The sequence below is a fragment of the Neopelma chrysocephalum genome, unplaced genomic scaffold (genome assembly GCF_003984885.1).
Source record: "Neopelma chrysocephalum unplaced genomic scaffold, ASM398488v2 Primary Assembly neopelma1_106b, whole genome shotgun sequence".
In the NCBI taxonomy this organism is placed as follows: Eukaryota; Metazoa; Chordata; class Aves; order Passeriformes; family Pipridae; genus Neopelma; species Neopelma chrysocephalum.
The window spans coordinates 550,434-564,583 of record NW_020897771.1 but is presented as its reverse complement, the minus strand read 5'-3'; the positions used below and the strand labels follow the sequence as shown (position 1 = coordinate 564,583).

Below are 14,150 nucleotides of genomic sequence, written 5' to 3'. Positions count from 1 at the left end.
GCAGTGGTCACGGCCCCAAGGCTGCCACAGCTCAAGGAGCATTTGGACAACGCTCTCAGGCACAGGGTAGAATTGTTGGGGCTGAGCAGGGCCAGGAATGGGACTTGAGTGATCCTTGTGGGTCCCTTCCAACTCAGGACATTCTATGGTGAGACAAGGGTTCATGTGGTGACCCAAGTCCCAGCAGCTGAATGCTGTTCCCCCAAAGCCCCCCTGCTACTGGGACTCTTCTGGGGGTGATTTTGGCAGCTTTCAGACAGGGACTTAGGTTGTGTGCTTCCTGCATCGTGCCAGCTGGTGATGCCCACCCCACAGCACTCCTCTGCTCCCTCCTGAAGGACAGGCCCAGTTTAACAGCAGAGAAATCATTCCTGGAGAATACTGAATATAAACAGAAAAAGGCAAGTCTGAGCCCTGTTTTCCAGGGAAGGCTCGTGCACACACTGGCGCTCACAAGACGTGCAGGACCCCAGATATTTGCCACCCGCCAGGCGTGCAGCCAGCCATGCATAACAAACAACGACCCCGTGAATGGCCACGCAGCCAAGCCAAGCTGTTTGCCTGAGCCATCCCACATTGTTCACCCGGCTTTTCCCACTTTGAACAAGGGCTTGTGGCATCAGGAAGTTAAAAGGAGTCAGGAGGGGGGAAAAGGGGGAGTGTTTCTTTTAAAAAGAGAGTGAGATTGGAGAGGAGGACACAGGCACTCCAAACCCTGTCTGTGCTTGGTATATTAGGCAGCCAGTGCTCTTGGCTGTGAGCCCAGACGAGGCTTTTGTAATCAAAACATGATCTTGTATGCTGTGCAACCAGTGCTGAGAAAGGCCGTCTGATGGCTCTCCTCTTTTAGCTCTGCTCTGGAATCCGCCGGGCTGCGCCGATGTCCAACATGCACCGAGCTGTGAGTGCCGCCCGCGCGGGGCCTGGGAGGGGCGCGGGGCCGGGGTCCCTCACCCGAGGAGCCACGCAAGGACTCGCACACCCCGCAGGGTGGCCTTGCGGTGGCTGTCGCTTTCTTGTTGCCTTGCCTCGCCTGGCTGTCAGCAGGCAGGGGAGCAAACAGCCGTGCTGCACCACGGGGACGGTGCTGGGGGCGCATTTTGGGTGCTGGGCTTTGCGTCCCTCGCCGGGGCAGGGTGCGGTGGCCGGCTCAGGACAATGCACCTCCCGGGAGGTAGATAACAAACAGAAACGCAGTGCTGGATGGTGTCTATCCCAGCAAGAGTTTCAGCTGCAGCTGTCAAGGAAGAGGATATTTCTTAAAAAGAGCGGATGCATTTGCTTACGCAGGAGAGTGTTAGTAAGGGCCCTGCTCCTCTCTCCTTTCCCTCCCCCCCACCCCCTGCCTTGCTCGCTCTCCCAACCCTGCCGCCTCCAAGGCCTCGCTGCAGAGGCAGGCGATCGTGGAAGTGTGTGGGAAAGCACTGCACGCACAGACAGTGTGGAGCGGAGCGTCCCTCCAGCCCCCGAGGAGCTGCGTAGCCAGTGCGTGCCACTGGGGAGAGGGGCTGGGACACAACGGGGTGTCGTCATTCCATTGAAGCACGAAGCCGAGAGCTTTCCATTTGCTTCTTTTGTGACATTTTTATTTGCAATAGAATGAGGCCTCTCGTTCTGCAGCTCTGCCCTGCTGTTGAGGAGGCTTTGGGTTCAGCCGCTTGCTGATTCAAAGCCATCGCACGTTTGTGCTGCCAAAGCCATTTATAACTCAGCCGCGGTGACATACGGGCACCTTGGCTCCCCGGAAGAGCTTTACGCCGGGGAGGGCACGGTGGGGCCACTTTCCATCCTGAGCATCAGCCTGAGCACGGGCTGGGCCGGCGGGTTTGTTCCAGAAGCGGAGCAGAGGGCACGGCCCCTGCTCCCGGCCGGCCCCGGGCAGCAGCAGACGAGCAAATGCTGACTGGGCTGAAGTGGACAATGGGTGAGCCCCTGGAGCCCGGCGTGGGCTCCGCTCGGCGCTTCGGCCGCGGGGCCACCGCCCGGCCACAGCCCCAGCATTTGCTGAAACAGGTTGTGCAGAGAGAAACACCTTCATGGCCTCGCTAATAAAGGCCAGGAGAAGTGCTGAACACCAGCAAAACTTTCCTTCCAGTAACTTATTTCCAGCTGGAAGTGGAAAGACCCCCCTCCCCCTGACAGCAGCCCTGTTGCAGCATAGACAAAATGCTGACAAATGGGCAGAGGGAGAACAGCCTGACAGGCATTTTCCATCTTTTGCTTTGGAAAGAGAAGAGCACAAATACAGTCTTTGCAGGAATTTTTAAATTCTTCCCGATCTGGCAGCTCTGCCAGTCCTCCTTCAAAGGAATTTGAAGATGAAAGGGGTGTGTTTGAGGGCAGGCACCACTTTGATCCCACCCTCAGCAGCCAACACCCCAGCACTCAGCAAACAGCAAACCCGCCAATTTAGTGCTCCCAGAACAGCTTCTGTTCAGGTAAACACTGAATTCGGCTTTAATCAGCCTTGCAAAATGCCCATGGAAGTGTATCCACCCACACAGGCAATCTGCTCACCTGCTGTGTACCCAGTGATGAAGGGCAATGGAAAAGCCAGTCTTTCTCCCGCAGATTTTGACAAAACTCCATTGTTCAGCAGGAAAATGTGTGGAGGTGGTTTAAATGTCCCTGTTGTCCCACCTGGACAGGGATGTCCTGCAGAGATTCTCATCAGCATTAATTTTCATTAGACACTGTTGTCACTAGAATTGTAAAAACTCCCAATTGTGATCCCCTGAGGTAACCAAGGTGCTCTGAATGTCTGTGGAGGACATCTGAACCTGTGCCTGAGAACAGCCAAAGGGGAGGATCATTTACTGCATGCAGCTAAGCAGGGTGTTAACCCTGCAGCCTACTGACAGCCATCAAAGTGGGCCAGCAGCTTTTTGCTCAAACTACCTCACTGCTAAACAAAAACTGTAAGAAAAAAAGAGATCAGTTCTGTCAGGAAAAAGTCAGGGAGAAGTGGTGGGGAAGGATTCTTCCACTTCCCACCCTGTCCAGACAGAAGGAGCAGGTTTCATCCTGTTGCTGTGATGACTGAGGAGAACTTTGCTCCTTCTCTTTCCAGGATGCTGCTGTGGATGATGTTGTGTTAAGGAAGAAAGAGCAGAAAGATGTTGAACTCGATAAGAAAATCTTGGCCTTGCGGAAAAAGAACGAAGCGCTGATCCGAAGGTACCAGGTGAGTCCACAGGTCCTTCCCTTCCCCAGCTCTGACTTGGGGTCCTCAGCTGGCAGTGTAAAGATTGTCAGCACTATGAGCGTGACTGTTATACCAATACCATGTTTGCATTGGAAAGCTCTCGGAGCAGGTGGGCACAGCTCTGCCTTTGGCTACGGCTCCTGAGTTGCTTTGGAGAACAGACACTGATGCCTCAGTGCTGCAGCATCTCCTCTCCCCCTGCCGTCTTCTTCTGTGTGTCCCACAGCTGGGACACAAGTTGGGCCACTCCCTCTTAGAGAGGGAGGTGGGTCTGTTTAGCAGAACTCCTAAACAGGAAAACAAACAACATCCGTAGATATCCAGGGACAGACTGGTGGTAAGGTGAGATCTGTGTTTCAGGAAATAGAAGAGGACAAAAAGCGAGCAGAGCAGGAGGGAATGGCTGTTACCTCCAGGAGACCCAAGCAGGATGGACTCACTATTACCATCACCAAAGCTCACAACGTAAGTGCTGCTTCTCCTTCACGATGGACCAGCTCTCACTCCAGTCCTGCCACAGCAAAGGGACATTTCAGAGAGAGAGACTCCACAGCAAAGCCCTTTGAGGCACAGGACACAGCTCCTAAGCCCTGAAAAGGGTGGGGAAACTCTGCAGAGGTGTGTGCTCAGAGTGATTTTAGGTGCTGCACATACATTTCCAGCTGTGCCCAGGCACTTGTACCCATGCAGGCAGAGTTACCAGGCAGATGGATGGGTGTGTGAACAGGCCCTGGACAGGTCCCAGGTGTCAGCATCATTGCAAATCCGTAGGCAGAGCGTATCAGCGGTGTGTGTATCACTGGAGGCATCAGGAATGCCATAGGCTGAGGAAACTCATGGTCTCCTTAGGCTTTGGGAGTGAACAAAGCAGGTGGCCCTGGGCCAAAGGCTGCGAGTTCCAGGCTTCCATCCTAATTGAGCCAAATCTGTGTCTGACAAGCCCTGTCCACCCAGCCTGGCAGCGTGGGGCCTGGGAAGCCACCAGCCAGTTCTGCCTTCGCCCCTGGGCCAGCTCCTCTGCCAGGGCTCACATGGAGCCCACTGAGTCTGCTCAGCCTCCTTCCAGCACTCCTGGGTTCTTGGATCTGGACCAGTGCTCCCTTCCCACCCCGGCCTGGCCCTCGCCTCTCCCGGGGCGTGCTGCTGCTGCACACATTTTTCTCTCATACAGGACCTGAAAGATGCAATTACCCAGACTGAACACTATGGACAAGATAGCCCAGCCCTCCCGATGGTGAGCACCACCCTCAGCCATCCTCTTGGCTTCCAAGGCCACCTCCAGCAGGACTTAGGCTTTCCCGAGCTAACTCAGAGTGCGGCACAAAGAGCTGAGGATGACATTTGTTTCCCATAACTCTGGCATTTTAGTCTGAAATGTCAGATTTGTAAGTGCAAAGGACTTTTCAGCCCCGCTGTAATTGTGGGTTTTGCTGCTGAGTAGACAAGGAGCCCCTTGTTCTCCAGGAATGTCACGGCACCCTGCCGGGCACAGAGAACTTCCCTGGGGCAAGGTCTGCCTGTTCCACAGCCACCTCCCCGCTTGTGTGCAGGTGTGTTTGGGGAAGGGAATCGAATCCCTGAGCCAAGGGCCTGGATTTGCTAACAGAAGTGTTCGTTTTCCAGGACAAAAGGGTGGTGAGTGAGAAATGGGCAAGCCCCTGTCCTACGAGCCCTGGGTTTGGCATTGGCAGTGAGGAGGAGGAGGAGGAGGAAGCAGATCATATGTTCACATTCAGGATGGGGAAGAGGATGCAGCTGGCTGTTACCATGGACAACAAAGCAAAGGTGAGCAGGGAAGAGGATTCCACTTACACTGCGGCCTCTTGACTTACAAAGGGGCTTGTGTTCTGCCTCTCACTTGAGCTTTGTGCCCAGCATGTCACATCCAAAGGGACTAGTTCCCTTCCTGCTCCTTTTCTCTCATTTCTCAAACCTTCAGCACAGCCTCAGTTTTCATTTCGGGTTGCCACACGCTTCCCTCCCCATTTCTGATTCCCAGGGATCAGCCCCTGGGCCTTGCTAAGCCCCCTGGTGGCTCCCCACACCCACTCACGGGTAGCCAGGTCCCTGTCTGAGGGGTCAGTCACCTCATTGCCCTTCTGGGCCACTCTGGTGTTAAACTGTGTTGCTGTGATTGGAAAGGGGTTGGAAACAAGTGGGAGCTCAGACAGATTTAGCTGCATTATTCCCCAGCTATTCTCAGGGAGGCAGTGATGCTGGGTGGTAAAAGCAGCATCATTTCTCCCTGATACTGAATTCCAGAACATACTGAATGTAGAAGGAAAAACAGAGTGAGATGAGTGTCGCTTTCAGCTGCCAATGAGATGGGCAGGAAGTGTGACCCAGTATTTGCAGACTTAATTAAAAATTGTGTGAGAAGGCAAAAGTAATTGAAAACGCTACTTCATTTTTTAAATCCTGAAACATCCCCTCCTGGGCACTGCCCCATTCCTTGTGGAGCCTGTGCATCCAGATATAATGATTCTTGTGTCTGTCACAGCAGCACTGGGAAAAGGAAAGGGTGGCAGCAAGTGGTGCTCCCGTGGGTCCCCTTTTAGGCACAGTGACGTGTGGGTTTGTGGCACTGAGGTCCAATCCAAAGCCATTCCCCAGGATAAGGAAGAGAAGCCCCACCCTTCCTGCTGCCCCGCACATTGGGGCAGGAGTGCTGCAAACCTTGGCTGTCAGCAAAAGGCAGGAGCTGTTTTCTCCCTCTGAGGCAGCTTGGAAATGTTTTCCTGATTTTGTGCCTCGAATGCCTGTTCGTTTGTTTCCCAGTGACCTAGTTACCCTTTCTTTCCAGGGAGAAATAGGCCACAGTCACTGTGCCATTAGAAAGTCATTTTATGTTACCTTGAAGGAACTGAATCATTTGGGAAAAAATGCACCTTTCCGAATGATTTTTCAGGAGAAAGGGACAGAGGCCTCTCATTCCCTTTGTTCCAGACAGAGCACCAGGAGTGTGAACATCCCGTTCAAATGAAATGTCATTCCAGCACAGCCAAACCCTCTCCTGATGTGTGGGGGGAAATTCTGGTTTTTCTCAGAACAGAGGGTCCCTGAAACCTCCAGCTGTGACTGTAGTGTAGGGACCAGGCAGTCCCTGCCTCTGCTGCAGTGTCACAACCGCCTGTCACGTCGTGACACCCACTCGTCTGCCTATGGCAGATGCCAAACGAGTTGTGCTCCACCCTGAAATGATCAGCTTTTTCTGCCTCAGGAACAGACCTTGCCATCTCTAGGGCTGGCTCACAGATGTCAGAGCAGGAGCCTGCCTTGACCCCGACACAGAAATCAGCACGGACGGTGCTAAAATGGCACAGGACACCTCGGCAGCACATCCTCGCTTTGAACCCAACATATGGCTTCACTTAGTGCAGGAAAAGCAGAAATGGCAAAGGTCATCCTGAGGGCAGCAAAACTTGTTAGGAGCTGCAGCTGGAACCCAAAAGTAGAGCTGTACATCCTCAAGGGGATGTGTAACAAGGTTCCCACCATGTCCACACAGCTGGGACAGGCAGGACTATCGGCAGCATGGGGACCACTCCTCCTTTCCCCTGCATCCTCTGCTGAGCCGCCAAAATCACCCAGATGTGAAAGATGAATAAACCAGAGGCTGAGGCTCTGCTGCTGGAAATCCCGCAGTGCCTCCTCAGACATTTCTCATGTGTTAGGAGGCTCGATGACTGAGAAGCCATAAAAAAGGTTGTGCTGACAGAGGCTGTGCACAGCAAGGCTCCCTCCACGCCAACATCTGCACTCCTGGCAGAGCTGAGGGGAGATGAGGCTAATGTGAGCCTTCTTGGTATCATATGTCATGGCAGAGTCCTTGATTGCAAGTCTTCACTACAAATCAGAGGTCAGGGTGTGCTGTTTGTTTTTGAAACCAAGTTCGTAGCAACAAAGAGTTCCCAAGTTTCACTGAAGTTTCTTTGGAGATTTCGAGCTCCTTTAAAATCAAGATTCCAGAATACGTGGTGTCCCAAGGAGGAAAACAGGAAAATAGACCATCCTTTACAGAGGGAAGCTGCTGAGGTTCCTTCATCCCTGGTAAAGTTGAGCAGACTTCATACAGATGAAGAGAAAAGAAAAAGATCAGAGATAATGATGGAGATGACATAGTAAGTCTCTCATTTCCTTGTAAGGCAAAAATAAAAAGGCACATGATGGACCTGAAAGATGATACTTTTAAATGAGAAGAAGTATGTCTTTTTGCACAAATGATGTGCTCGTGTTGTGGAAGTGATTGTTGAGGGCATTGGCAGGGGCTCAGCCAGCAACAAAGATCATTAACAAAATAGGAACCATATGGAAATCCATGCAGGGAAGTCATGACGTTGATACGGACAGATGGAAATAATATCTGAGAGGGGGAACTGCCCTTGCTCAAGGAGTTTATATATCAGTTTCCTAAACTATTCCACTGCTGAATAAATCATTCCAGAAATATGAACACACAATGACTATGAAATGATAAATTATCGAGTGTTAATACACTTCAGGGGAGTAACTGCTTTGTGGGCAAGGTTGGGGAGAACTCCACTGTTCCCCTCTTCTTCCACCCTCTCGGCTTCTGCTCCGAGGTAGCCTCACATTTTATTGTGTGTGGGGTGGGGACAACTTCACATTTGTCTCAAAGACACAAATGCAAGCTGAAAATAAAACCATCCAGCAGTGTCCGTGCTGCAAGGTAAATCCCACCCTGCCTATGCTGTGCCCAGCTAAACACACCTCCGTAATGTAACATCCCAGATGCCTTCGAGTGGGGTGGCAGCTCTGTAAGCCAAGGGGACTGACTGCCCAGCTCATTTTCTGTTCTGCCAGCCCTGGATCCTTTGCAGCCTGGGATGGCCACTGTCCAAGGAAGGCTGTTGGAGGTGTCCCTAACTCATCCTGTCCCCTCCAGGGCAAGCGGATCGTCAGCGAGAAACGTGCCGAGAGCTTCCCCGGCCCGGGCCGGGTGCCGGAGCTGGGCGAGGAGGACACAGACCACTTGGTGGCTTTCCGGCGGGGCAGGAGGATGCAGATTGCCATCACCATGGATAACAAGGAAAAGGTACGTGGCTGTAATCGAGCCGTGGCATCCACTTGTTCTGCTGGCATGAGGAGGGCCCAGCCACAGGGGGCTGGGAGGGACTGTATGTTAAAAGTGTGGAGACACTGGATCCATAGAGAGATGCTGTTTTGGGAGGACTGATGAAATCACTACCAGATATGGGGCATGAATCTCACTTCCTCTCTCTTGCCAGCTTCTTTTTGGGACCACACAGCAGACTTGGACAGGAGCAGTGTCCTCCTGACTCACTGCACGACTTAAACCTTAACAGAGCTGGGCAATATCTGCTTCTGAACCCAAGTCCTGCTGTGCCTGGCCGTCACCTGCTGAGTGACGTTTGAAACATATCTTTGAAACGTGTTTCAAATACTTCTTTGCGAATACCTTCCTCTTTACACACACGGAGGCATGTGCTATTCTCCTCTTGGAGAGTTTTCACAGATAAGAAAGAATGCCTGCAGCAAACAGGGTCAGCAAAGACTGTGTAGGAAAATAACACTCGGAGTGGCTGCCAAACACACCCAGGAATGCTGGGAGACGTCTGCAGCCCCCTCTCCGGGGCAGTGCCAACCATCTGCTGCTGCTGCCCACACTCATCTTCAGCTTCTCCCCCCGCTTGGGGCTTACCTGGGCTCTGAGCGCTCCTTCCGTGTGGCTGCCAAGCAGCTTTTTGGATGCCATAAACCTCGTGTGAGCTGCCTCATAGAGCCACTGGTAATGCCCGAGGCCCACAGGACAGGCACTACCATTTCAGTCTGGGAATCACCAACACACTTGGACATGATGGGAGTGACTTGGCCATGCCTGTGCTGTCCCTGTCCTTGAGGCTGTCCAGTGTGCTTCTGTGATGTGCAGGACAAGTGTCTCCACTTCTGCTCTTGCTGGGCTTGTTAAAACACTTGTCTCTGTGGTCATCAAGGCTGGGGCTGTGCTAGGAGAGAGCAGCAGGAGCAGTGCCTGGATTTTGGCTGCAGATCCTGTGCTCTCCTTTAAGTGTATGGACAGCTCTGGAAAAGGTCACCTCCCATCTGGTTTCATTATGGAACGTGAAATGTGAGGCTGAGCGTCCACGTACAGGAGTTTGGCGATGCCTTGCTTGTTCTGGCCCCAAAGCACCTGATATTCAGAGTGTGCATGAGGGCACCAGCTGGTGAGTGGCAGAGGGTGGCACTGAAGCTCGGGCACTCTTCTGGCAGCCGTGGGCTGTGAGGGAAGCTGTGAGGTGCCAAGGGGGAGCCGGTGCTGATATCCTCAGGGAAAGGGATTATGCAGAGCTGTTTGGGGCCTCCATTGCCTTGGCTGAGCAAGAGAAGGATCTGTCAGGAGCACAGGAAGGCCACAGGGGCTTCATGTAACTCTAGTTATCCAACACTTCCAAGGAGCACAGCACATTTTGTGCTGGCACAGACAAAATGTCCCCTGCTTCTGCCACTGAGCTTTAGGCATAGCCACTCCAGCCTGTGGGAAGCTCCTGTTCCCTGGAAAGCAGTGTGCTTCCAGGGAACGTGCTGTCCCAGGCTGCACAGGAGGCAGGGAGCAGGCATTGGGCCTGCCACAGAGCCCGGCTCCCACGGCTGGGAAATGGAGGGGCAGGAAGGGTCTCTTAATGAGCTTATTTAAATTGGGCTTTCATGGGAGTATTTGTTGTTGATCCTTGGATTCCTCTTACAATTCAGAAAGAGCTATAAAAGTGTTTGAAGCTCTGATTTCCAATAGCTGTTACCAGCTGGATATGTTTCAGAGTCCAGCTGAGCTCAGGAGAATTCCTTGTTCCTGGTGATTTCCCTGAGCTGATCAGGCCCTGTTCCACCCCTGGTTAATGAGGATATCTTCCTATTGCCATGTTAATTGTGTCACCTCAGGCAACTGCTCCAGCAGCCAGGACAAAATCCAAATCCTTGCAATGAGACAAAAGGATGTGGCTGTAAGGGACTGAAATGCTGGATTTCATGTCACCTCTGCAAGCTGCTTCCTTCTGTCCACACTTGGGCAACCTTTTCCCGGGATCAGTGATAGAAGCAGATGGGGCCTGAAGTGACAGGTCACATTGGCATCTCACACATCGTGCCAGCCTGGGCTGGTGGAGTCTGGGGAGGTTTGGGCTGGTCCACCCTGTCCCTTCAGCTGATCCTAAGCTGTGTCAGGGATTAGCGTTTTAAACAAATACTTCTTCACTATCAGTGAGGGTCCTTGAAAACTGAGCCCAGGCAGGTCTGTCTCACATCTGTGCTGCAGAGGGATGTGTTCTCCAGGAGAGACTGGGAGCCTGCAGAGGCAACAACACCTAATGTACAAAGCCTGTGGGAATGACTGTAGCCTGCAGGGAATGACTGTGCCACAGGGGTGGTACACACGGAGCGTTTGCAGCAGCAGCAGGGTCAGGGAAAGAGGAGAAGACTAGGGAAGCCTGTAGTCATCCCTCCCCTCCTACACTCACCATCCTATAAATTAGAGTCCTCCTCTGCCAAGAACAGCATCATTCTCCTTGATAGGCTTCTCTTTGCCTAAATTGCACTCTTTTTCTTCTTTGGGTCCATCCAAACTGTATCCCTTCCAAGCAGCCAGGAGCTGCAGTGTTAAATGATGTGCTGGGCTGGAACATCCATCCCTTCTCTCTCTCCAGCCTTGCTCCCTGATAGCTCCATTTGCCGTTCCTGTGTCATGGGAAGCAGTTCATAGATCATCCCCTGGTCACTTCCCAAAGCACAAATGGTTTTATCGATCCCTGTCACATCTCCCTTCAGCCATCTCATAAACCTTAAGATGCTGCCTCTATTTAGCCCTGTCTGCCGAGGACGGGGTCCTATATTTCCAATCACTCTCATTGTCCCCATTTGTGCTTTGCTTATTTTTACCATATTCTTTCAGTACATGCAGACCAGAAGTACACATGGTATTCCAGCTGCGGGCTCTCCTGGGCATACTCAGTGACACAGCAATGGTTTTAGTCTGTTCTCTATTCTTCTCCCAACAACTTTGCATTTTCTTTGCTAAATAATTGAGCTAACATTTTCAGAGAACTGGTCACAATAGCACCAAAACATCATCCTTGACTGTTAAGCAGAGCTCAGTGCTGGTTACTGTGTGTCTGTACACAAGGAGGGCATTTTCTCCGTGGGAGTTATTTTGTGTTCCTGATATTGAATTTCAGCTGTAATTTTATGATGCAGACATTCAGTGTCAAGAGATCTTTTGCAGCTCTTTCCGGGCAAATTACATTCTTTGCCCTGGATGATTTAGTAGCATCAGCAAATTGTCATCCCTCTCTTCAGCTCCTTTTCCAGACCATTTATGAGCATGTTGAGCAGCACATATTCCAGTGGCACACTCCTGCTAATCTTCTGCCATGGAAACCGCCATTTCCTTGCCACTTTTTCTTTTCTACCTTTTAATCAGTTGTTAATCCAAAAGAGAAACTCCATCTCCATCCCCAAAATGAGCAGCTACTGGGAGAGCCTGGTGGGGTGTCAGTGTTGTCATCTGTCTAGCTGAGTGTTAGGACCTGATCTGGGACCCCCAGTTCAAGGATTAGCTTTCAGCCTCTCATTCATCCCAGCATAGGCCATCCTTTGGGGGTTTTCACCTCAAGCCCCAGCTGGTTCCCTGCTCTTTTGGGGTTCCCACAGAGGCCTAGGAGAAAGGATCACATCGGTCACGCCCCCTTCAGTGGCCTGGACACTGGCACATTTGCTCTCCCTGCAGCAGGGCTGGGGACAGTGCCTCCTGTTCAGCCCTAAAAAGCCACTCCATGCTCTGGCAGTGTTTCAGGCTCATTAATACGCCAGAGCTGAGAGACAGCAGCCCAGGACCAGCAGAGCACAATGGTTAATTAACAGGTTACAAATCATCTTTTAAGTGGGTGGTTGATAGAGCTTCAGGGCTTTTAAATTGTCCTTTTATTAACAGAGTTTCCCAGGATGGTGTATCAGAAATTACTGTAATCAAGAGACACAAAAGCTGCTTTCAGGCACTAACACAGATGTGTTGGACTCCAGTGCTTGCACAGGAGAGTAACCAAACCTGTGGCAGGAGAAACACTCGCTTTTCCATTGCAGGTGGGAGAGGAAAATAGGCAGAAAGGGTGGCTGAGAAGTCTTTAGCTCCCTTCAGGCTGCACAATCAGGAGGCAGATTTTTCAAAAGAGTTAGAAAAAAAGAAATCCTCTCGTGTACTAGTTTCAAAAATCCTGCCCAGTGGGGGATCTGAGCACTGGAAAACCAGCTCTAAGCTCCTACAAAAATCTCCTCCTGCAGCAGAAATGCCAGTTGTGGTGCTGACACGTGCCTGGAGAAATGGGTACCAAAAGGTTAATTTAACTCATCTGTCAGTACCTATTTTTAAAATGAGAAGACAGTGAAGTAGCTCAAAGATGTGGAAGCCTGTCAAAGCTTTTGGAGAACTGTGAGCACAAAGCAGTGCTGAACGTGGCTGGTTAGTGGCACCAGCACTGTCACCATTGCCCAGGGACAGTACCTGGGAATATGTGTTGGGAGGCCAGACAGACCTCTGTCCTGGGTTGGAGCAGGCTCTGCCCCACCCCGGGCTGAGAAACTGAGAAATCCTGGCATAAACCTTGGGATAAACAGCCATAATCTTCCCTCTCTGCCTCAGGCTTTTGTGCCCTCCCCCTGCTCTGCAGGAACAGTTACACTAGGGATGATGATGTCCTTGTCATTTTTCATAATTTTGGGGGTGGAGAGGAGGAAGAAGGAGAAAAACATGTTTTGCTTCCTTGTGGTGTGTGGTGAGAGGGAAGCAGCAGCTCTGGGGCAGCAGGACAATGGGAAATCTGCTCCGGAGCCAGAGCCAGAGCAAAGCCGACTGTTCTCTGCTCAGCTCAGACCTGCTGTCCTGGTACAAAAGAGCTACATTTTTGTGGTCCTCTCAATTTTCCACAAGGCCCTTTGAGAAGCAAAAATAGCTGCAGACTAAAGCCAAAGGCATGGCTTGGAGTGAGGGTGCAAAGGGGTGGAGGGTTGTGTGGTGTCCCTGTGACCCAGCGGTTTGTGGTGAGCACTGAGGAGCAAGTGCTCTGAGCAGGACAGCCCTGGGATGCAGGGCTCTGGGACATTCTCTGGGATGCAGTCTCCGGAATGCAGGACTCTGGGATGCAAGTTTCCAGGACAGCCTCTGGGATGCAGGTCTCTAGCACTGACCAGCCATGCAGGAGCTGCCTGTTCCCCCGTATCCCGCGAGCCGCAGCACGGTCCCTCACCTGGGCCATCCCTGCGGGTTCCCTGGGCACTGGCTGTCTCCTGGCTGCTCCAGGGCTGAAGGGAAGCTGTGCTGGCTGCAGGCAGAGCTCACTGCTCCCCCCCAGCTTACTCACGGCCTGGCTCAGCACTCTGGCTGTGCGGATGCTCCGGCTTTCCGGTTCCTGTCTTTGGGGGCACAGTCGGGCATTGTAAAGGGGCCAGACAGAATCACTCTTTGCATGAGCCTGGGGGGGAGATAGGCAGACTCAGCTGGAACAGTGAGCACACACGGCCCTGCAGCTCCCTGCCTGTTTCCCCATCAATCATAAGCTGTCTGGCATTTTGGAGGCAAACAGTGCTCCTTCTCTCCCATCTCTCCCCCCACACCAGGTTTTCCCCAGGGATGGAGGGGCTCCCGCTCTCCTGCAGTAACTGACCCCTTTGTCCCCTTTCCAAAAGGAGTTCTAGTTTCACTTCCAGCTGCTTTAAGGCTAAAGGCCCCTCTGCACCTTGCTCCCAGCCAGCTCCCTAAATAAGCAAGCTTTCCAGGTTTCTGCTGTTTAATTGCTCTGTAAATGCTCAGTTTGGGGGGCAGAGACTCGTTGGATCCCTCTCTACAGGGTTCTTCTCATGGGGCTGCACCAGCAGAGGACTTGGAGTCCAGAGGGAGCGTTTTTGTTGACACAAGTTTTCA

At 52.2% G+C, this 14,150-nt stretch overlaps 1 protein-coding gene across 3 annotated transcripts in view; it reads left to right on the top strand.

Moving 5' to 3' along the window:
- Positions 1–14,150, top strand: part of CCDC9B (coiled-coil domain containing 9B) — a 61,688-nt gene that overhangs the window by 31,524 nt on the left and 16,014 nt on the right. Inside the window, exons 1-6 of one of the 3 annotated variants that reach the window (XM_027696389.1) lie at positions 627–901; positions 3,071–3,184; positions 3,566–3,670; positions 4,377–4,439; positions 4,829–4,990; positions 8,112–8,261. In XM_027696389.1, the coding sequence (XP_027552190.1) occupies positions 881–901; positions 3,071–3,184; positions 3,566–3,670; positions 4,377–4,439; positions 4,829–4,990; positions 8,112–8,261 (615 nt within the window). In that variant the 5' untranslated portion in view covers positions 627–880. Of the gene's footprint in view, positions 1–626; positions 902–3,070; positions 3,185–3,565; positions 3,671–4,376; positions 4,440–4,828; positions 4,991–8,111; positions 8,262–14,150 lie in introns of those variants that run through there. The other 2 variants (XM_027696392.1, XM_027696391.1) reach the window with 2 other exon arrangements.